Source organism: Salvelinus namaycush, chromosome 26, assembly GCF_016432855.1.
Source record: "Salvelinus namaycush isolate Seneca chromosome 26, SaNama_1.0, whole genome shotgun sequence".
Taxonomy (NCBI): Eukaryota; Metazoa; Chordata; class Actinopteri; order Salmoniformes; family Salmonidae; genus Salvelinus; species Salvelinus namaycush.
In genome coordinates, this window is record NC_052332.1 from 35,611,645 (window position 1) to 35,635,767 (window position 24,123).

General features: G+C 44.6%; 1 protein-coding gene across 1 annotated transcript in view; it reads left to right on the forward strand.

The window, feature by feature from the left end:
• The window catches only part of LOC120021778 (A disintegrin and metalloproteinase with thrombospondin motifs 2-like), an 86,442-nt gene that overhangs the window by 22,495 nt on the left and 39,824 nt on the right, over positions 1–24,123 (forward strand). Inside the window, exon 4 of the mRNA XM_038965627.1 lies at positions 13,551–13,771. Within this exon, the coding sequence (XP_038821555.1) occupies positions 13,551–13,771 (221 nt within the window). The remainder of the gene's footprint in view (positions 1–13,550; positions 13,772–24,123) is intronic.

Genomic DNA, 24,123 nt, shown 5'->3' on the forward strand with positions numbered 1-24,123 from the left:
CAGTGACAGCATAGAATTCAAATGAGGGGATGGACAGGTGAGAGGGAGAAAAGAGAAAATCTCCACTTCTGAGAAATGAGTAGACCTGTGCCACCACCGAGACGGTCAGATGCTCTTGGAATGTGAGACAAAACGTAGTCAAATGAAGAGAGAGCAGCTGGAGTAGCAGTGTTCTCTGGGGTGATCCATGTCTCTGTCAGGGCCAAAAAGTAAAGGGACTGAAAGGCAGTATAGGCTGAGATGAACTCAACGTTCTTGACCGCAGATCAGCAGTTCCAAATGCTGCCCGAGACAAACTGAATTCCACATGGGTTGTGCGTGCAGGGTACACTAAACTAGAAGGGTTGCAGCCAAGGAGTGGGGAGCGTCTGTATAGCCTACAGGGAGAGGAGCGTACAGGTATAGAAAACACACACATAGTTGCCCAAGCTAAAAAAGAGCAAACCTTTTATTGTCTGAAAATAACTAGGTAAAATACTCAAGTGAGAGAGTGGTGTGGAGCCTTCCTGTCTTTCCTTCCTCGAATAACTTCACAGAACTGTCTTTGTTTCTGCGACGGTCTTAGTTTTGCAGACGAGACTGCCACTGACATGACCAGCGCTTACAGCTGCCGCTAAGAAACCAGGGCAGACTGAAGTACAAACACTTATGTATGATTGCCTATGAGAGGTGAAGCCACTCCCCCTTCAATACAGCCACTGATTACCAAAACAAGTCACAAATTGCCCCGCCCCTTAATCCTGGTTGATGTGTCAACAAATATCTGGAAGTTAATAGCAGTCAGCCGTTCACACACCAAGTAGGCTACTGGGAGGACAGGCAGCACTTAAAGCAGACGGCCCTAGGTAGAAAAAAGACAGTACTAGACAACAACAAATAAAGACAAAAATTATACTTATCACTCCTGGAGATATCAGGAGTCCTCTAGCTATAGAATGATATCAGTTTGACCACGTAGCTGGAAAGGTCTCTTTTTTCCTCGTCAATATTCTCATGTTGTTTCGTCTTATTAGGTTCTCATGTTGTTTCGTCTCATTAGGTTTCTCATGTTGTTTCGTCTTATTAGGTTCTCATGTTGTTTCGTCTCATTAGGTTTCTCATGTTGTTTCGTCTCATTAGGTTCTCATGTTGTTTCGTCTCATTAGGTTTTCTCATGTTATTTCGTGGGGTGGCAGGTAGCCTTATGGTTAGAGCGTTGGACTAATAACCGGAAGGTTGCAGGATCGAATCCTTGAGCTGACAAGGTAAAAATCTGTCGTTCAGTTAACCACTGTTCCTAGGCCGTCATTGAAAATAAGAAGTTAAATTAGGTTCTCATAATGTTTTGTCTCATTAGGTTTTATTGCTAGTCCAATTCATCTTCTAAAGGCTGCAACTTTGTTTCCAAAAAGCTAATTTTGTTATGTTGTTCGTTCATGTGCACGCCTTGTTGGTGCGTGTCTGACACAGTAGCCTGTACTTTCTTTTTGAGCAAATCTACTTTTGTAAAAACAGATTGTAGAAGTGTGTTTGTTTTGGTGTGCATTGACAGCATTTTAGCTATGTTTTCCTGGATAGCCCTTAACGATAACCCTTAGCATTACTCTCATTTGCATCTCCAAGTTGCACCTTGTCTTTTCCTCTGGGGGAAGCCACGGCTTATTGGATTCGTGTCGCCGAGCCGCTTTACCAACTGATTGGTTCGCTGTTGTACTTAACTGATGGCTCACACTCTCCAGTTGCTTGCGGATATGTTGATATATAGATTTTAGAGCCTTAATTTAAACTTTGTTTTCTGGTTTCTAGTATAACCCCAGTTGTCGGTACAAAACGGAGTTACCATGGCCGCCGGAAGTCGGGGTGCTGCAGCACCCCCTGAAAAATCTGAATTAAAAACAAAATATTAACAATATTCACAAAAGTAGTGCACTGTACTAGTATTAGCGGACCAATATAGACATCTGTAGCGCGGGCAAAAACATTGTTTCAGCATCTCCACTTTGGTAAAAAAGTGAGTTGTATAATTAAGAACAGTATCTTTGTCACATGTAGTGACGCTGGAGAGACGAAGCAGGTACGGGGAGTAACATTTAATAAATAACGGACATATAACGAGACAAGCACAGCGTCAGCAAACAGAAACGAAGACAAAAAACAATCAATGCAGCAGCGGGGAACAGAGCTGGGGAACTGACACATATAGGGGAGGAAATAAACAGGAGATAAGTGAGTCCAGGTGAGTCCAATAAAGCTGATGCGTGTGACGAGGGAAGGCAGGTGTGCGTGATGGATGGCAGGAGTGCGTGATGCTGGGTAATCTGGCGCCCTCAAGCGCCAGGGGGTGGGGAAGAGCGGTAGCAGACGTGACAATCTTGCAGGATTCATTAGCTGTTGCCCTGTCCCTTTCTCTGCGAATAGTCATTCTAATGGAATCCAGAAAGAACAAAACCCTGTCCTCAAACTTTAGATCAAAAGGTGCAAAGTTATGGGCAAAGACACAAAACATCCACATTAAATAACATGTAAAACAACCACTTTTTGTGCAGTATTAATTTACCATCCTTACAAACTACTTAATGTAAATGTACATTAGTGTATTGTACATAGGCTGGTCCTCTAGGTTTGTAGCTGTAGACTTTCCATCAGCCTGAAGATTAAACAATGCACAATACAGTAACTGAGTACATTGAGACATCAAGTGGTTTGTGACGATGTGATGTGATGATGTGGCTCAGTTGGCGTTTGTGATGCCAGGGTTGTGATTTTTGATTCCCACGGGTGACCAGTATGTAATTGTATGCACTCACTACTGTAAGTTGCTTTGGATAAGAGTGTCTACTAAAATGGAAAAGGAATGAATAGACCATTTCAGTTTTCACATAGAAATAAGTTGTATTTCAAGAAACTGGAAAACGTATATCAAGCAAGTATTTTTATATCGCACAAGTATAATCAGATTAACTGTTTTGTACAGATAATTATCAGACTCAAGTTACAAATGCTGGTAAACACTCAAATACATTTAGTTTTAATAAAATCTCATAAAAGTTGTGCACTGGGCCTTTACTAGTCCTGTATTAGCAGACTGATTTAGACGTCTTCAGCGCAAGCAATATTATTTATTCTGCAACCCCTGACCCCCCCCTCTCCCCAGTCAAAAATCGCAGCACACCCACCCCCAAACTACTTCCCGCTGCTACAGGAGCTACTCACTCCCCATGCATCCTACTGGTACACGCATCCGCCTCCGAGTCTTGGAGCCGAGTGCTTTCTGTTGACATTTAGACTGAAAGCAGCTGATCCAGCCGATCTCATGAGACCACCCTCATCCAGGGTGACTTCTGTCGTTTCTCTGCTATGGTTTAGCTTTTGCATTGACACTGAAACTTTCCCGGAGGCCCCCGTTGGCTAAGTACCTGCCTCAAGGGTGCAACCTCCACAGTCCCACTGGGGGTTACAGCTAACAGCATTAGGACTGCACCAGGCACCATGCTATTTATACATGAAGTAGAAACTCTTGAAGTATCCAAGACGCGCTAATAAAACAAAACACCTGTGGTTCAATGCTTTCTCTTCAACCGTTTTTATCATTACAAAGCGCGATCATGTCACCATCTTTATTCAACTCACACTTTTCCTCTGTGTATAATATGAGGGGATCTTGAGGACTGCTACTGGGAAGCCCAGTATTAACACCATCAGCAATGACACACAGTATCTATCAACACTAATGAGGAGTCGATGTCCGCAGCATCACCGGTATAGAATCCCGGCACACGTGACCAACCCTCCTCTCTATCACTCTATTTATAGTCCACGGCAGAGAACACCGTTGTTCTTCCAAGGCTTTACCCTTGAAATATGATGACTTTGTTGTTTTTAAATTCCGTGTCAGTTGACATTGTGATTCTATAATGGGTGAGCAGCATCCACTTTGGCTCAGGGTGCCTGTATTGGAATGTGCTGAGTTGTGGCTTTGATGGGGTGGAATAAAGACTGGCCCTGGTGTGAGGTGAAGGTAACCTGAGCAATGGGTGTTTTGTCCCCTGTCCCCTCTCTACTTCCCAGGCTGCTTGCGTTGCCAGGTCTGATCTGTCTATTCTTACGGACTGCTTGGGTTGCCCGGTCTGATCCATCTATTCTGATTGACTGCTTGGGTTGCCAGGTCCGATCCATCGATTCCAAAGCTTCAATCAAGGGCCCAGAATTGACCTGGGCAGGAGTCCATGAAGACAGAATTCATCAAATAAAAAAAATCGAATCAGATTTTATTAGTCACATGCGTCGAAAACAACAGCTGTTGACCTTACAGTGAAATGCTTACTTACGAGCCCCTAACCAACAATTCAGTTGAAAAATAATACGGATAAAAATAAGAAATAAAAGTAACAAGTAATTAAAGAGTAGTAACAATAGTGAGACTATATAAAGGGGGGTACCGGTACGGAGTCAATGTGCTAGTTGATGTGCTAGTCAATGGGTTAGTGAGGTAATATGCATAGATGATCACAACAGAGAGTAGTAGCGGTGTAAAAGAGGGCGGGCAATGCAAATAGTCTGGGTAGCCATTTGATTAGATGTCCAGGAGTCTTATGGCTTGGGGGTAGAAGCTGTTTAGAAGCCTCTTGGACCTAGACTTGGCGCTCCGGTACCGCTTGCCGTATGGTAGCAGAAAGAACCGTCTATGACTAGGATGGGTGGAGTCTTTGGCAGTTTTTAGGGCCCGGTGTCAGAGGCACACCAAGGAACACACACCAAGGAACTTGAAGCTCTCAACCTGCTCCACTGCTGCCCCGTCGATGAGAATGGGGGCATGCTCGGTCCTCTTTTTCCTGTAGTCCACAATCATCTCCTTTTGTCTTGATCACGTTGAGGGAGAGGTTGTTGTGCTGGCACCACACAGCCAGGTCTCTGACCTCCTCCCTATAGGCTGTCTCATCGTTGCTAGTGATCAGGCCTACCACTGTTGTGTCATCGGCAAAACTAATGATGGTGTTGGAGTCGTGCCTGGCTGTGCAGTCATGAGTGAACAGGGGGTACAGGAGGGGACTGAGCACGCACCCCTGAGGGGCCCCTGTGTTGTGGGTCAGCATGGCGGATGTGTTGTTACCTACCCTTACCACCTGGGGGCGGCCTGTCAGGAAGTCCAGGACCAGTTGCAGAGGAAGGTGTTTAGTCCAAGGGTCCTTATTATAGCTTATTGATGAGCTTTGAGGGCACGATGGTGTTGAACCCTGAGCTGTAGTCAATGAATAGCATTCTCACATACAGTGAAGGAAAAAAGTATTTGATCCCCTGCTGATTTTGTACGTTTGCCCACTGACAAAGAAATGATCAGTCTATAATTTTAATGGTAGGTTTATTTGAACAGTGAGAGACAGAATAACAACAAAAAAATCCAGAAAAACGCATGTCAAAAATGTTATAAATTGATTTGCATTTTAATGAGGGAAATAAGTATTTGACCCCTTCTCAATCAGAAAGATTTCTGGCTCCCAGGTGTCTTTCATACAGGTAACGAACTGAGATTAGGAGCACACTCTTAAAGGGAGTGCTCCTAATCTCAGTTTCTTACCTGTATAAAAGATACCTGTCCACAGAAGCAATCAATCAATCAGATTCCAAACTCTCCACCATGGCCAAGACCAAAGAGCTCTCCAAGGATGTCAGGGACAGGATTGTAGACCTACACAAGGCTGGAATGGGCTACAAGACCATCGCCAAGCAGCTTGGTGAGAAGGTGACAACAGTTTCTGCGATTATTCGCAAATGGAAGAAACACAAAAGAACTGTCAATCTCCCTCAGCCTGGGGCTCCATGCAAGATCTCACCTCGTGGAGTTGCAATGATCATGAGAACGGTGAGGAATCAGCCCAGAACTACACAGGAGGATCTTGTCAATGATCTCAAGGCAGCTGGGACCATAGTCACCAAGAAAACAATTGGTAACACACTACGCCGTGAAGGACTGAAATCCTGCAGCGCCCGCAAGGTCCCCCTGCTCAAGAAAGCACATATACATGCCCGTCTGAAGTTTGCCAATGAACATCTGAATGATTCAGAGGACAACTGGGTGAACGTGTTGTGGTCAGATGAGACCAAAATTGAGTTCTTTGGCATCAACTCAGCTTGCCGTGTTTGGAGGAGGAGGAATGCTGCCTATGACCCCAAGAAACCATCCCCACCGTCAAACATGGAGGTGGAAACATTATGCTTTGGGGGTGTTTTTCTGCTAAGGGGACAGGACAACTTCACCGCATCAAAGGGACGATGGACGGGGCCATGTACCGTCAAATCTTGGGTGAAAACCTCCTTCCCTCAGCCAGGGTATTGAAAATGGGTCGTGGATGGGTATTCCAGCATGACAATGACCCAAAACACACGGCCAAGGCAACAAAGGAGTGGCTCAAGAAGAAGCACATTAAGGTCCAGGAGTGGCCTAGCCAGTCTCCAGACCTTAATCCCATAGAAAATCTGTGGAGGGAGCTGAAGGTTCGAGTTGCCAAACGTCAGCCTCGAAACCTTAATGACTTGAAGAAGATCTGCAAAGAGGAGTGGAACAAAATCCCTCCTGAGATGTGTGCAAAGCTGGTGGCCACCTACAAGAAACGTCTGACCTCTGTGATTGCCAACAAGGGTTTTGCCACCAAGTACTAAGTCATGTTTTGCAGAGGGGTCAAATACTTATTTCCCTCATTAAAATGCAAATAAATTTTTGACATGCGTTTTTCTGGATTTTTTTGTTCATATTCTGTCTCTCACTGTTCAAATAAACCTTCCATTAAAATTATAGACTGATCATTTCTTTGTCAGTGGGCAAACGTACAAAATCAGCAGGGGATCAAATACTTTTTTCCCTCACTGTAGGTGTTCCCTTTGTACAGGTGGGAAAGGGCAGTGTGGAGTGCAATAGAAATTGCATCATCTGTGGATCTGTTGGGGCGGTATGCAAATTGGAGTGGGTCTAGGGTTTCTGGGATAATGGTGTTGATGTGAGCCATGACCAGCCTTTTGAAGCACTTCATGGCTACAGAAGTGAGTGCTACGGGTCGGTAGTCATTTAGGCAGGTTACCTTAGTGTTCTTGGGCACAGGCACAGTTTTAAAGAGAACTATGAAAATATTTTTATTGTGGAATTTATTACCTTTGTCTTTACCCTTCCATAATATTATCTTTCATATTTCATACATCTAGATTCTCTACATATGTTTTGCCAGAGATATTAAAAAAAAAAAAATGTTTTACAGTAATCTGCTAATGTAACCAATCTCCCATTTAATAATGAGATTTAATGCCTGCCGAATATGAGTTCCTGTGCAGTGGCCAGGCAGCAGCAGGGCTGTCCAAGCACTCTGTCCTCTAGTCGAACCACTCTGTCTGTCTATGAATCAGCCATAAATCTGCTCCTTTAATGAACCTGAGGAGATTGTTTATTGTGCAGGACACAGACTTAATGAACTAATAGATGTATGTTGAGGAGGTTTTTCTCAAAAATATGACTGGCCTTATGTGAAACCTATTGCTTTGTTATTAGTCTGAGTTTTATCACTACTGGGCCAATAGGCTTGACTTTGTCATGATAGAAAAGGCAGGAGCTCGCCTGTCATCATCCAAGCTATATTTAAATGTAGCGGATTTATACCGTTAATGCTTTTTGTGTCATTGAAATGATATTGGCAGCAGTGGCGGTTGGTGAAATTTAAGATGAGGGAGGATAACTTTTTTTTAATGAGTGTGGCCTTATTACAGCATATTGGATGACTGCCATTCATATTCCATTCCTCCAGCTCAATGTAACATCGATAGGTTTAGGCTACTACATGATACTCAAATTTTCCCTGTACCCATTATGAGGTTGCTACAACCTAGCCTATGAATGAAAGTTTTCAACGTAGGTGCACATGTCAAGAGAATTTTGAAAAATCAATGTGACAGCGTGTGGCTCATTCAATACCGCCTTACACAATCTTACCTGCATCTAGCTAATCTAGGGTGTAATTATTAGTCCAACAGTTGTACAGTGCCACTTGACTTTTTCCAAATTTTGTTACGTTACAGCCTCATTCTAAAATGGGGTAAATAAAAATCTCAAAATAGTTTTGGGAAATTTTTGCAAATGTATTAAAAACTAAAAACAGATACCATTATTACGTAAGTATTCAGACCGTTTGATATGAGACTCGAAAATGAGCTCAGGTGCATCCTGTTTCCATTGATCGTCCTTGAGATGTTTCTACAACTTGATTGGAGTCCACCTGTGGTAAATTCAATTGATTGGACATGATTTGGGAAGGCACACGCCTGTCTATATAAGGTCCCACAGTTGACAATGCATGTCAGAGCAAAAACCAAGCTCCGAGACCGGATTGTGTCGAGGCACATATCTGGGGAAGGGTACCAAAACATTTCTGCAGCATTGAAGGTCCCCAAGAACATAGTGGCCTCCATCATTCTTAAATGGAAGAAGTTTGGTACCACCAAGACTCTTCCTAGGGCTGACCACCCTGGCCAAACTGAGAAATCGGGGAGAAGGGACTTGGTAAGGTGACCAAGAACCCGATGGTCACTCTGACAGAGCTCTAGACTTCCTCTGGGGAGATGGGAGTACCTTCCAGAAGGACAACCATCTCTGCAGCACTCCACCAATCAGGCCTTTATGGTAGAGTGGCCAGACGGAAGCCACTCCTCAGTAAAAGGCACATGACTGCCCGCTTGGAGTTTGCCAAAAGACTCTTAAGACCATGAGAAACAACATTCTCTGGTCTGATAAAACCAAGATTGAACTCTTTAGCCTGAATGCCAAGCGTCACATCTGGAGGAAACCTGGCACCATCCCTACGGTGAAGCATGGTGGTGGCAGCATCATGCTGTGGGGATGTTATTCCCGCGGCAGGGACTGGGAGACTAGTCAGGATCAAGGCAAAGATTAATGGAGCAAAGTACAGAGAGATTTTTGATGAAAGCCTGCTCCAGAGCGCTCAGGACCTCAGACTGGGGGCGAAGGTTCACCTTCCAACAGGACAACGACCCTAAGCACACAGCCAATACAACGCAGGACTGGCTTCGGAACAGGTCTCTGAATGTCCTTGAGTGGCCCAGCCAGAGCCCCGACTTGAACACGATCTGGAGAGACCTGAAAATAGCTGTGCAGCAACGCTCCCCATCCAACCTGACAGAGCTTGAGAGGATCTGCAGAGAATAATGGGAGAAACTCCCCAAATACAGGTGTGCCAAGCTTGTAGCGTCATACCCAAGAAGACTCAAAGCTGTAATCACAGCGAAAGGTGCTTCAAGAAAGTACTGAGTAAAGGGTCTGAATACTTATGTCAATGTGATCATTCTAAAAAACAGTTTTTGCTTTGTCATTATGGGGTATTGTGTGTAGATTGATGAGGGAACAATGTAATCCATTTTAGAATAATGCTGTAACCTAACAAAATGTGGGAAAAGTAAAGGGGTCTGAATACTTTCCCAATCGCACTGTAAATGTGCGTTCTAATCCTCTCACATTTTTCCTTCGCTTATGGACTTCAGTGCACAACACATCAGCTGCATGTGACCAGGTGAAAGAAACTTTCCTAGCCAAACCTTCATATCATGACCGCTAACCGCTACACACAGCCTACCATTGTTATCATGTCATAGCCAACATAGCTACTAGAACTAATGTGTTAGTTAAATCGCTACAATCATGCAGTACAGTGTAGTCAGAAAGTAGATTAGCAGTTATACCAGTGGGCCCCCGTGGCAATACATTTATAAAATCAAAAGCTTATCTTGACTTGGAAGAGTTCCAGTGTTGGATAGCCATAGCCAGCTAGGTAACATAGCAACCCTCTCTGTTTGAGCCAGGTGTTTGAGTAGGCTAGTAGCTGCATTCATTCACTAGCTAACTGAAAGTGAAAATAAAAAGAAGTACAACCAAATATCTTTCTCTCTCTCTTTCCCTTTCTCTCTGTCTCTCTGTCTCTCTTTCTCTCTCTTGCTTCTCCTTATTGATGTTAATGTACCCAGAGGAGGACAGAAGCTAGCTGTCCTCCGGCTACACTATGGTGCTACGCTACAGAGTGCTGCTGAGGCTACTGTAGACCTTAATTGCAAAACAGTGTGTTTTATTCAATTATTTGGTGACATGAATATATTTAGTATAGTTTTATCTAAAAAGGATAACTTTTTTAAAGCTTCACTATTAAAAAAATAAAATCTAATTCACAGAGGAGGATGGCCCTCCCCTTCCTTCTCTGATGATCCTCTGATTGGCAGTTGCAGTACAGGAGGGTATGAAGTTTTCCACCTTTCTGCGATACAGAATAGCCCATTTTGGACTTAGCAATGTACATTGGGGTCCGGAATTGTTGACACTCTTGATAAAAAATTAGCAATAATGACTGTATAAAATATATAATTCAAATACTGAGCTATATTGTGTAAAAAAAAGGGAAATTATATTATTTTATAGTAATACAATTGCTCAGAGAAAGAGACGTTGTTTAACAAGTAATAATTTTTTTCTCTAAAGGGTTAACACCTCTAAAGATTCTAATGAATAAAAGATCAAAGATCATACCCCCAAGACATGCTAACCTCCCCTGTTATTGGTAATGGTGAGAGGTTAGCATGTCTGGGGGTATGATCTTTGACCCTATGTAACTTTTTCACTCATCCTTATTCACGATTATCTGTAATCATGGTAGCATCCACATTAATGTAGAAGTGTTTAGAAACATATTCTATTCTTATTTATAATAAAAGTGACTCCAAAATTACTAAATACATTATTTACCATTCAATTCTATTGGGCACAAAATAAACTGGAACAGAACCAAAACAAACCGCAAATGCATCTGAAGTAACAAGGTTGTAGAGTCATAGGTTTGATGAAGTCATTGGATGCTAATATGGGACCAAATATTACCCTTTTGACTACTTTATTTATAAGAATCTATAAGGGTGTCCATAACTTTGACCCGTTCCTTTTTGATAAAAAAAAAGATTACTTGTTAAACAAAATCACTTTCTCTGAGCAATTGTATTAGTATAAAATAATATAATTTCCCAATTTTTTTGAGTATACAATATACCTCGGTATTTGAATAATTTATTTTATACAGTCATTATTGCTCATCTTTATCAAGGGTGTCAATATTTTTGTACCCCACTGTACATAGTAAAGACAATAATCATACTATAAAGATGCCCTGCTAGATCCTCTTGTTAAGTATGGCATAGTATTCCCATTATGCAGTTTAGGTCATTTATCACAGCTACAATTAATCTCTACTGTAAGAGTTTGCATAATATTATTAATGTGTTGTTTTTGGTCTGGTTCACAATCAAGGATGCCAATAGTTGTAGCTGAACTGTGTTCTTGGACCGTCTCTATCAATCTGTCTCTCAGTCTCTGGGTGTTTCCACACCCATATCCTCCCACCCTCGTTGAGACATTGAGATATTGCATGTGTAGAGAGAGGTTGAGTGGCATAGCTCCTTGGTTACATACCTGAGTGTGAATTCATCCGAGGCAAAGAGAGCTGTGTTACAGACAGATGTGCAGGGGAGGATGTCAGAATGATTTTCACTTCACCAATGAAGGAATGTGTATTCTTAGGAGCAAACCCAAGATTTTGCTATTGTCTTAAAGGCCCAGTGCAGTCCTCCAAAAAATATATTTTCTTGTGTTATATTTATATTTACACGCTATGAGGTTGGAGTAGTACTGTAAAATGGTGAAAATTATGATAATGCCCGTTTAGTGTGAGAGCTGTCTGAAAAGACTGACGGAAATTTCAGCCTGTTTTGGTGGGATGAATATTTTGCCTGCCAGTTTTCCACTCTCCACTCAGACCACTCCCAGACCACTCCACTCAGACCACTCCTTGCTCTTTGCACTCCTTGCAAAATTCTTGCTTGAGAAATTGCTAAGAAGCAATTTTTTTATGTGAGTAAAGTCATACCGTATAAAAGAATATCACAACAGCTATGATGGAAACAGGAAGTTTATAAATGCTTACAGATCATTTGTTCGTTCGACCTGATGGGATCTTTTTGTATCGGTAAAATTAAAGCTGCACTATGCAGAAATCGCTCTGCTGTTTCCTGGTTGCAAAAATTCTAATAGTTCAGTATAACAAAACAAACAAGTATAGTGTGTCGAGAATCATTGTACCATCTAAACCACTTTAAAATATATTTTCCATAACCATTAATATAGTGTTTGAAGCTGGTGTACACAACCAAAAGTAAAACACGCAAAAGCTAAACTTAAGAACAGGAAGCATAGAAATAATGCACATAGAACATAGAACGCTTCTTAGACTTGCTTTCAGTGACAGATCTATAACTCACATTTCTATGTGATTTTGGTCAGGTTACCCAAAAAAGTTACATATTGCAGCTTTAATTATGCAAGAACTGTCTTTAAATATGGAGTCACATGATGATATGGTGTGTGGTCCTCCCACTAAGACTGGAAACCATGCAATTTATTAGGCTACAGTTGAAATAAGGTATGATGAACTTCACAGAGTGGTGAAAGTGCACGGTGATGAGCTTGATGTGCCTTTCCAAATTAATATTGAGGGTCTTATTCTTGTGACATGATGATCAATGCTGGACTTATCCATACAAATCTCATCATGTAGACTAACCTACCCGCACTGTATCTGCAAACTATTGTGTTCGGTAGAGTTCGGTAGAGTTGGAAATGCGATGGAAACACATTGAACCTTAGATCGGTACATGAAAATGTTCACTAGGTCATCATGCACTGATGTTCATCCCAACAAACCAGTTTCCTGGAAACAAACATTTTCTTGGTGCGTATTTTAGAATATTTGCATGGAAATCTGTCACCAATTGGATGGAAACCTAGCTAGTAAGGTACGTAATTGTTACCCAGAAAGGATTTGGTATTGAGATCAAATCGGCTGCATTGGGCCTTTAACTAATCTGTCTCTTTCAAACCCGGCTGGAGAGAAAAGCTATGTTCAGCCAAGGTTCATACAGCGTTAGAATAATGTACTCTGACAGTGTGTGTGTGTGTGTGTGTGTGTGTGTGTGTGTGTGTGTGTGTGTGTGTGTGTGTGTGTGTGTGTGTGTGTGTGTGTGTGTGTGTGTGTGTGTGTGTGTGTGTGTGTGTGTGTGTGTGTGTGTGTGTGTGTGTGTGTGTAAAAACTGTTGGGAGGATTATACTTTTTAACAAGCTGTCAGATCAACCAGTTTTACCACAAGACTTCCAAACAGCATAGAAAAGGTTATGCACCGTGAATTAGACACATACATTTGTCTGTATGTTCCCAGAATGGCTATTGACTAATATATACAATTAGCACTCCAAATTATACATACAAACCTAAAGTGATTTTATACCATTCACACGCTGGATTACTTACAAGGATACAGCACCAAACCATTTTTGGAAAATAATCCTATTTGAGTCAATACTTCGTTTTAATTATTTTTTACTGGCTAATACCAGTTTAAATAACATTCCGGTACAGTGCCATTAGATACCGTGACTCCTCTCTAAGGCCTTCTTCCCCATATATCTGTCTGTATGTTATGTTGTTCAGGGTCAGTTCTGGGTGGTCTGATGGACCTGCAGGCACTGTCCAGAGGAGTGCAGCAGCAGCATCACAAACTGAACCGGACCAGGAGGGCCCGGGCCCGACGCCAGGCCCACGAGGAACCTGAGCTGTTCAACATGGAGGTTCTACTGGGGGTGGACTACTCCGTGGTCCACTTCCATGGCAGAGAGAACATCCAGAAGTACCTCCTCACCCTCATGAATATAGTAAGTAACATATACTGTATTACACTACACTACACTACATAACAATACACTACATGACACTACACTACATAACACTAAACTACATAACACTAAACTACATAACACTACACTACATAACACTACACTACATAATAATACACTACATAACAATACACTACATGCCTCCCGGGTGGCGCAGTGGTCTAGGGCACTGCATCGCAGTGCTAACTGCGCCACCAGAGTCTCTGGGTTCGCGCCCAGGCTCTGTCGCAGCCGGCCGCGACCGGGAGGTCCGTGGGGCGACGCACAATTGGCATAGCGTCGTCCGGGTTAGGGAGGGTTTGGCCGGTAGGGATATCCTTGTCTCATCGCGCTCCAGCGACTCCTGTGGCGGGCCGGGCGCAGTGCGCGCCAACCAAGGGGGCCAGGTACACGGTGTTTCCTCCGACACATTGGTGCGGCTGGCTTCCGGGTTGGAGGCGCGCTGTGTTAAGAAGCAGTACGGCTGGTTGGGTTGTGCTTCGGAGGACGCATGGCTTTCGACCTTCGTCTCTCCCGAGCCCGTACGGGAGTTGTAGCGATGAGACAAGGTAGTAATTACTAGCGATTGGATACCACGAAAATTGGGGAGAAAATGGGATAAAATTTAAAAAAATTAAAAAAATTAAAAAAAAAACACTACATAATACTACACTACATAACACTACACTACATAACAATACACGACATAACACTACACTACATAACACTACACTACATAACACGACACTACATACAACTACACTACACTGTATAAAACTACAATACATAAAACTACACTACACTGCATAATACTACACTACATAACACTACACTACATAAAACTGCACTGCACAACATAACACTACACTACATAGAACTATACTACACTACATAACAGTACACTACACAAACCTATACTACACTACACTACATAATATGATACTACACTACATAACACTACATACCACTATACTACACTACAATACATAACATGACACTGCACTACATTAACACTACACTACATAACACTACACTACATTCCAGTATACTACACTATACTACAGTACATTATATACCACTACACTAGATAACACTAAATTATATTACATACCACTAAACTTCATAACATTACACTACATAACATGACACTACACTTAATAACACTATGCTACACTACAGAACATTACACTATGTAACACTACACTACATAACAGTACACTACACAACCCTCTACTTCACTATACTACACTACATACTACATACTACATACATAACAGTATACTACTCTACACTATACTACAGCACATTACATAACACTACACTAAACTACATTACATACTACTACACTTCATAACATTACACTACATAACATTACACTACAATTAATAACACTATGCTACAGAACACTACAATACATGACACTATACTATACAACACGACACTACATAACACTACATGGCACAAAACTACACTACATACCACTAAACTACACTACACTACATAACACACCACTCCACAACACTACACCACACACCACTATACTATACTACACTACACTATATAACACACCACTACACTACATAACACTATACTATACTACAATGCACTACATAACACTACACTAAATAACACTAAACTATACTATATAACACTACACTACATAACACTAAACTACTCTACATAACACTACACTACATAACACTACAATACACTACACAACATGACACTACACTACATACCACTAAACTACACTACATACCACTAAACTACACTGCATACCACTACACTATACTACATAACACTGCACTACAATACACCACATAACAATATACTCCACTGCATAACACTACACAACACTACAATACATAACACTATACTATACTACGCTACACTACATTATGCTACACTACACAACACAACACTACACTAAATAACACTATACTACACTACATAACACTACACTAAATGACACTAAACTACACTACATACCACTACACTACATAACACTAAACTACATAACACTACAGTACATAACACTATACTGCACCACTGTCACGCGAGACTAGGTGGGCGAAAGAACCAGACGCAGAGAGAGAGAGCCGCTTGGGAAAAATATTCCTTTTTTACTCTTAACCAAAACTGAATAAGCCCGAACATCCAGGGCGCAGAGAAACACTTGCCAACAACCCAAAATACACACACGTAACAAAAAACAATCCCGCACAAAACAAGGGCGGGTCAAACTCCTAATTATAGGGAAGCTCATTACGAAACAAAAACAACAGGTGCAACTAATAAGACAAAAACAGACAAACGAAAAAGGGATCGGTGGCGGCTAGTAGGACGGTGACGACGACCGCCGAGCACCGCCCGAACAGGCAGGGGAGTCAACTTCGGCGGAAGTCGTAACAGTACCCCCCTCCTGACGCGCGGCTCCCGCAGCGCGCCGCCACCGGCCTCGAGGACGACCCGGAGGGCGAGGTGCCGGGCGATCCGGGTGGAGGCGGTGGAAGTCTCTCAGTAGTGAAGGATCTAAAATGTCCCCCACTGGAACCCAGCATCTCTCCTCCGGACCGTACCCCTCCCAGTCCACGAGGTACTGTAGGCCCCTCACCCGGCGTCTCGAGTCCAGAATGGCACGTACTGTGTACGCCGGGGACCCCTCGATCTCCAGAGGGGGTGGAGGGACCTCAGGCACCTCACCTTCTTGCAGGGGACCAGCCACCACCGGCCTGAGGAGAGACACATGAAACGAGGGGTTAATCCGGTAATACCTAGGGAGTTGTAACCTATAACACACCTCGTTTATTCTCCTCAGGACTTTAAACGGCCCCACACACTGCGGCCCCAGCTTCCGACAGGGCAGGCGGAGAGGCAGGTTTCGGGTCGAGAGCCAGACCCTGTCCCCCGGTGTGAACATGGGGGCCTCACTGCGGTGCTGGTCAGCGCTCCTCTTCTGCCGTTGTCCTGCTAACTTTAGCGATTCCTGGACGGCTTTCCAGGTGTCCTTGGAGCGCTGTACCCATTCCTCTACCGCAGGAGCCTCGGTCTGACTCTGGTGCCATGGGGCCAGGACCGGCTGGTAACCTAACACACACTCAAACGGGGACATGTTCGTTGAGGAGTGGCGGAGGGAGTTCTGAGCGAGCTCAGCCCAAGGAACATACCTCGCCCACTCACCAGGCCGGTCCCGGCAATATGACCGCAGAAACCTGCCCACATCCTGGTTTACGCGCTCCACCTGCCCATTACTCTCGGGGTGAAAACCCGAGGTCAAGCTGACCGAGACCCCCAGTCTTTCCATAAACGCCCTCCAAACTCTGGACGTGAATTGGGGGCCCCGATCAGAAACGATGTCCTCAGGCACCCCATAGTGCCGGAAGACATGGGTAAACAAGGCCTCCGCAGTCTGCAGGGCCGTAGGGAGACCGGGCAACGGGATGAGACGGCAGGACTTAGAAAACCGATCCACAACGACCAAAATCGTAGTACTTCCCTGGGACGGGGGAAGATCGGTAAGAAAGTCCACCGATAAGTGTGTCCACGGCCGTTGTGGAACGGGGAGGGGCTGTAACTTCCCTCTAGGCAAGTGCCGAGGAGCCTTGCTCTGAGCGCACACCGAGCAGGAGGAGACATAAAATCTCACGTCCTTAGCCAACGTGGGCCACCAGTATCTCCCTCTAAGACTCCGCACTGTCCTCTCGATGCCAGGATGACCCGAGGAGGGGAGAGTATGAGCCCAACGGATTAGCTTATCCCGGACCCCTCCCGGCACGTACTGAACCCCCGCTGGACAGTTAGGAGGGGTCTGCTCTAACCGTGAGGCTCTCTCTATCTCCGCGTCCACCTCCCATACCACCGGTGCCACGAGACATGAAGGTGGAATGATGGGAGTTGGCTCAACGGGCCGCTCCTCGGTATCATAGAGACGGGACAGCGCGTCGGCCTTGGTGTTTTGGGAGCCTGGTCGGTACGAGATGGTGAACTGAAACCGGGTGAAAAACATGGCCCATCTAGCCTGACGCGGATTTAGTCTCCTCGCTTCCCGGATGTACTCGAGATTACGATGGTCAGTCCAGATGAGAAAAGGGTGTTTCGCCCCCTCAAGCCAATGTCTCCACACCTTCAGAGCCTTGACTACAGCTAACAACTCCCGGTCCCCCACATCATAGTTTCGCTCCGCCGGACCGAGCTTCCTCGAAAAGAAGGCACAAGGGCGGAGCTTGGGTGGTACGCCCGAGCGCTGGGACAGCACGGCCCCGACCCCCGCCTCGGACGCGTCCACCTCCACTATGAACGCTAAAGAGGGGTCCGGATGCGCCAACACGGGCGCATTGGTAAACAGCTCCTTCAGACGACTGAAAGCTCTGTCCGCCTCTGCTGACCAACGCAAGCGCACCGGTCCTCCCTTCAGCAGTGAGGTAATGGGAGCAGCCACCTGACCAAAACCCCGGATAAACCTCCGGTAGTAATTGGCAAACCCTAAAAACCGCTGCACCTCTTTCACCGTGGTCGGAGTCGGCCAATTACGCACGGCTGTAACGCGGTCATCCTCCATCACCACCCCGTAGGTGGAAATACGATAACCCAGGAAGGAAACGGCCTGTTTGAAGAACTCACATTTCTCCGCCTTGCAATACAGGTCATGCTCCAGCAGTCGCCCAAGTACCTTACGCACCAGAGACACATGCGCCGCGCGTGTGGCAGAGTAGATCAAGATGTCATCAATGTACACTACCACTCCCTGCCCGAGCAGGTCTCGGAGAATCTCATCTACGAAGGATTGAAAGACAGCTGGAGCATTTTTCAACCCATATGGCATGACACGGTACTCATAATGGCCAGATGTAGTACTAAATGCGGTTTTCCACTCATCTCCTCCCCGGATACGCACCAGATTATACGCACTCCTCGGGTCCAATTTTGTGAAGAAGCGTGCCCCGTGAAATGATTCCACCGCCGTAGCGATGAGAGGTAGTGGGTAACTAAACCCCACTGTGATGGAATTTAGACCTCGATAATCAATGCACGGGCGTAAACCGCCATCCTTCTTCTTCACAAAAAAGAAGCTTGAGGAGACAGGTGATGCAGAGGGCCGAATGTATCCCTGTCCCAGTGATTCAGTAACATATGTCTCCATTTCCGCTGTCTTCTCCTGAGATAAAGGATACACGTGACTCCTAGGAAGTGCAGCGTTCTCCAGGAGGTTTATCGCGCAGTCCCCTCGTCGATGGGGTGGTAATTGGGTCGCCTTCTTTTTACTGAAGGCGATAGCCAAATCGGCATATTCAGAGGGAATGCGCACGGTGGAAACCTGGTCTGGACTCTCCACCGTAGTCGCACCAACGGCAACTCCTATACACCTGCCTGAACACTCCTCTGACCACCCCTTAAGAGCCCCCTGTTGCCAGGAAATCACCGGGTTGTGCTGAGCTAGCCAGGGAATTCCCAACACCACTGGAAACGCAGGTGAGTCGATAAGGAACAGACTAATCTGCTCCTTATGACTACCCTGCGTTACCATGTCCAGTGGTACCGTGGCCTCCCTGACCATTCCTGACCCTAATGGTCAGCTATCTAAGGAGTGCACGGGGAAAGGTAGGTCTAACGACACAAGGGGAATCCCTAGCCTTAATGCGAGCCCCCGATCAATGAAATTCCCAGCTGCGCCTGAATCGACTAGCGCCTTATGCTGTAGAGAGGGAGAAAACCCGGGGAAATAGGTTAACACATACATATGACTGACAGGAAGCTCTGGGTAAGTCTGGTGCTGACTCACCTGGGGTGATCGAGTAGTGTTCCGCCTGCCCTCCCGACTCCCAGAAGAGTTCCTCCAGCACCGGTCGGCCGTGTGCCCTCGCCGACCACAACTGGTGCAGGAGGACACTCCTCCTCCGGTCCCCCTTGACGCTGCCCCCCCTAACTCCATAGGGATAGGAGCAGGAGGGCTGGGAGGTGGAAACGACAGGACCTGTTCCGAACGTCCGCGGGCAGCCAGCAGGTTGTCGAGACGGATGGCCATGTCAATAAGTTCATCCAGCGTGAGTGTGGTGTCCCGACACGCTAGCTCCCTGCGGACGTCCTCCCTAAGGCTACATCGGAAATGGTCTATTAAGGCCCTGTCGTTCCACCCTGCTCCTGCAGCCAAGGTCCTGAACTCCAGGGCAAAGTCCTGTACGCTCCTCGTCTCCTGACGCAGGTGGAACAGCCGTCCACCCGCCGCACGACCCTCTGGTGGGTGGTCAAACACAGCTCGGAATCGGCGGGTGAACTCAGGGTAATGATCCCTCGCCGAGTCTGGGCCATTCCACACTGCGTTGGCCCATTCGAGAGCTCGTCCAGTCAAACAGGAGACGAGGGCGCTCACGCTCTCCTCTCCGGAGGGAGTAGGACGAACGGTCGCCAGGTAAAGCTCCAGCTGGAGAAGAAACCCCTGACACCCGGCCGCCGTTCCATCATACTCCCGTGGGAGCGCCAGCCGAAGAGCCCCGGAGTCGGATGCTGTAACAGGAACAGGAGGTGTTGGAGGAGGGGGTACTGGAGATGAGGTGGGAAGGCCACTCCTCTCCCATCGATCCATCCTCTCCATCATTTGGTCCATAGCTGACCCAATTCTGTGGAGAACACTGGTGTGATGGAGGACCCTTTCCTCCATCGATGGGAGAGGAGACGCGGCTGCTCCTGCTGATTCCATTTTCAGTGGTGCGGGATTCTGTCACGCGAGACTAGGTGGGCGAAAGAACCAGACGCAGAGAGAGAGAGCCGCTTGGGAAAAATATTCCTTTTTTACTCTTAACCAAAACTGAATAAGCCCGAACATCCAGGGCGCAGAGAAACACTTGCCAACAACCCAAAACACACACACGTAACAAAAAACAATCCCGCACAAAACAAGGGCGGGTCAAACTCCTAATTATAGGGAAGCTCATTACGAAACAAAAACAACAGGTGCAACTAATAAGACAAAAACAGACAAACGAAAAAGGGATCGGTGGCGGCTAGTAGGACGGTGACGACGACCGCCGAGCACCGCCCGAACAGGCAGGGGAGTCAACTTCGGCGGAAGTCGTGACAACCACACCTTAATACATAACACTATGCTACACTACACTACATAACACTACAATATTCTACACTACATAACACTACAATGCACTACATAACACTATACTACACTACATAACACTACACTACACAGCACTACATAACATTATACTATACTACACTACACTACATAACATTACATACCACTACACTAAGTAACACTAAACTACACCACATAACACTAAACTACACTACATAACACTACACTTCATAACACTAAACTACACTACATACCACTAACTACACCGCATACCACTAAGCTACACAACATAGCACTACACCACATAGCACTAAACTACACTGCATAAAACTACACTACATAAATACACTACATAACACTACACTACATAACACTAAACTACACTACATACCACAACACTACACTACATAACACTAAATTACACTACATAACACTACACTGCATAACACTACACTACATACCACAAAACTACACTACATAACACTACACTACATAACACTAAACTACACTATATAACACTAAACTGCACTACACAACATGACACTACACTACATAACACTACACAATACTACACTACATAACGCTACACTACACTATATAACACAACATTACAACACAACACTACATAACACTATACTATACCATAGTACACTACACTACATAACACTACACTAAGTAACACTAAACTGCACTACATAACACTACACTCCATACCACTAAACTGCACTACATAACACGACACTACACTACATAACACTACACAACACGACACTAGACTACATAACACCACACAATACTACACTACATAACACCGCATTACACCATACTACACTATATAGTACTATACTATACTACACTATATAACACTACACTACGCAACACTACACTGCATACCACTATACTATGCTATACTACACTAGACTACATAACGCTACGCTACACTACACAACACTACACTACACTTCATAACACTATACTATACTACACTACATAACACTAAACTACACTACATAACACTACACTCCATGACACTAAATTACACTACAGAATAATATAGTATACTACATAACACTACACTACGTAACACTAAACTACACTACATAACACTACACTCCATACCACTAAATTACACTACATACCACTACACTACGCAGCACTAGACTCATAACACTAAACTACACTACATACCACTCCATAACACTACGCTACACAACACTATACTACATAACAGTAAACTACACTACATAACACTACACTCCATAACACTACACTACATAACGCTACACTACACAACACTACACTACATAGCACTATACTACACTACACTCCATAACACTAAACTACACTACATAACAATACACTACACTACACTACACTACATAACACTATACTATACTACATAACACTACACTACATAACACTAAACTGCACTACATAACACTACACGACATAACACTAAACTACACTACATAACACTTTACTACATAACGCTACATTACACTTCACCCTGTTCACACATTCAGCCATTTCCACCTTTCTACCACAAAATCATTCTCTAACCTGTGTTATGTGCTTCCCTTGCACTGTTTCATGTGTTTTTTCCTTTTTAATATTTGTCTGTTCCACCACCCATTTCTCCTCAGATGAGTGTTCAGTAGATTCTGTGTGAGACCTTGTAGCATTATTCATTTGATTATAATGATTTTCTGGCACTCTGGCCTCTCTGGCTTCAATCAGCCAGTTACCTAGCTAGTGAATACAAGCTAACAGATTCAGTCAGTGAATACAAGCTAACAGAATCAGCCAGCTACCTGGCCAGTGAATACGAGCGAACAGAATCAGCCAGCTACCTAGTTAGTGAATACGAGCTAACAGAATCAGCCAGCTACCTAGTTAGTGAATACGAGCTAACAGAATCAGCCAGCTACCTAGTTAGTGAATACGAGCTAACAGAATCAGCCAGCTACCTAGTTAGTGAATACGAGCTAACAGAATCAGCCAGCTACCTAGTTAGTGAATACGAGCTAACAGAATCAGCCAGCTACCTGGCCAGTGAATACGAACTAACAGAATCCAGCCCATGTCCTCTGGTGGTTCAGGACAAGGGCCAGTGCTAATGTGGACCCTGCTGCCTGGGTTATTAACATAGGGTTTGGGATGGGGTGGGGGCACAGGCAGGGGGCAGATCCAGGAAGAGATATAGAGAGAGGAGGGCAGGAATGAAACGGGGGACGGGAGATTCGTATAAGAGAGAGGGCTAAAGAGTTTGTGTGAGAGGAACATGGAGAGATGGGTGCGATGGGTGTCTTGTAAATACTGATCATATGATTATTTGATTCAGCCAAGGCAGGAAACGGCTTCATCTGTAACAGCTGTATCTGTAACAGCAAGCCTTTACTATTTCACTTGATTCAGTAGAGTACTATTCACTCTGCATGAATTGGAAAGCTTCATGGCAGCTCATTTTCTAGAAATATCAGCTGTGAAATATTTGATGAAAAACAAGATCAATTGCACAACCCAGAAACACACTGTAGGACAGTTTTGTTATTCCTCATTGAGAGGAGTCATTTAGCTGTAACATGAAGCAGAGGAATAGGTTGAATCCAACAAAATCAATTCTCACTTAAACCGGTGCACCCAGAAATCGTGTTGCTCTGCCTGACAGGGTGGCCATTCAGTGGCCCCCACTCAGGTCAACAGAAATATTATAAGACAGAGAGACAGAGTTATTATAGATGCCTATAGTCAGTGTTATAGATCATTATAAAGGGTGTTATGAAGCATTATATGCATGTTCTTCATAGAAGTGTTACTTAAAGCATTAGCCAACTTCAATTCATTCTGAATGCTGCAGCACTTGTGCTAGCTAAGACCAGAAAGAGAGCACCCATTCCACCCGTTTTAAAGTCGCTGCATTGGTTGCCTGTTAGTTTCTATAGTTGTAAAATTGCTTTAATAATTTTTTTAAAGCATTAAATCAAATCAAATGTATTTATGAAGCCCTTCTTACATCAGCTGATGTCACACAGAGCTGTACAAAAACCCAGCCTAAAACTCCAAACAGCAAGCAGTGCAGGTGTAGAAGCATGGTGGCTAGGAAAAACTCCATAGAAAGGCCAGAACCAGGGCCTCCCGGGTGGCGCAGTGGTCTAGGGCACTGCATCGCAGTCTCTGTGCCACCAGAGACTCTGGGTTCGAGCCCAGGCTCTGTCGCAGCTGCGACCGGGAGGTCCATGGGGCGACACACAATTGTCCGGGTTAGGGA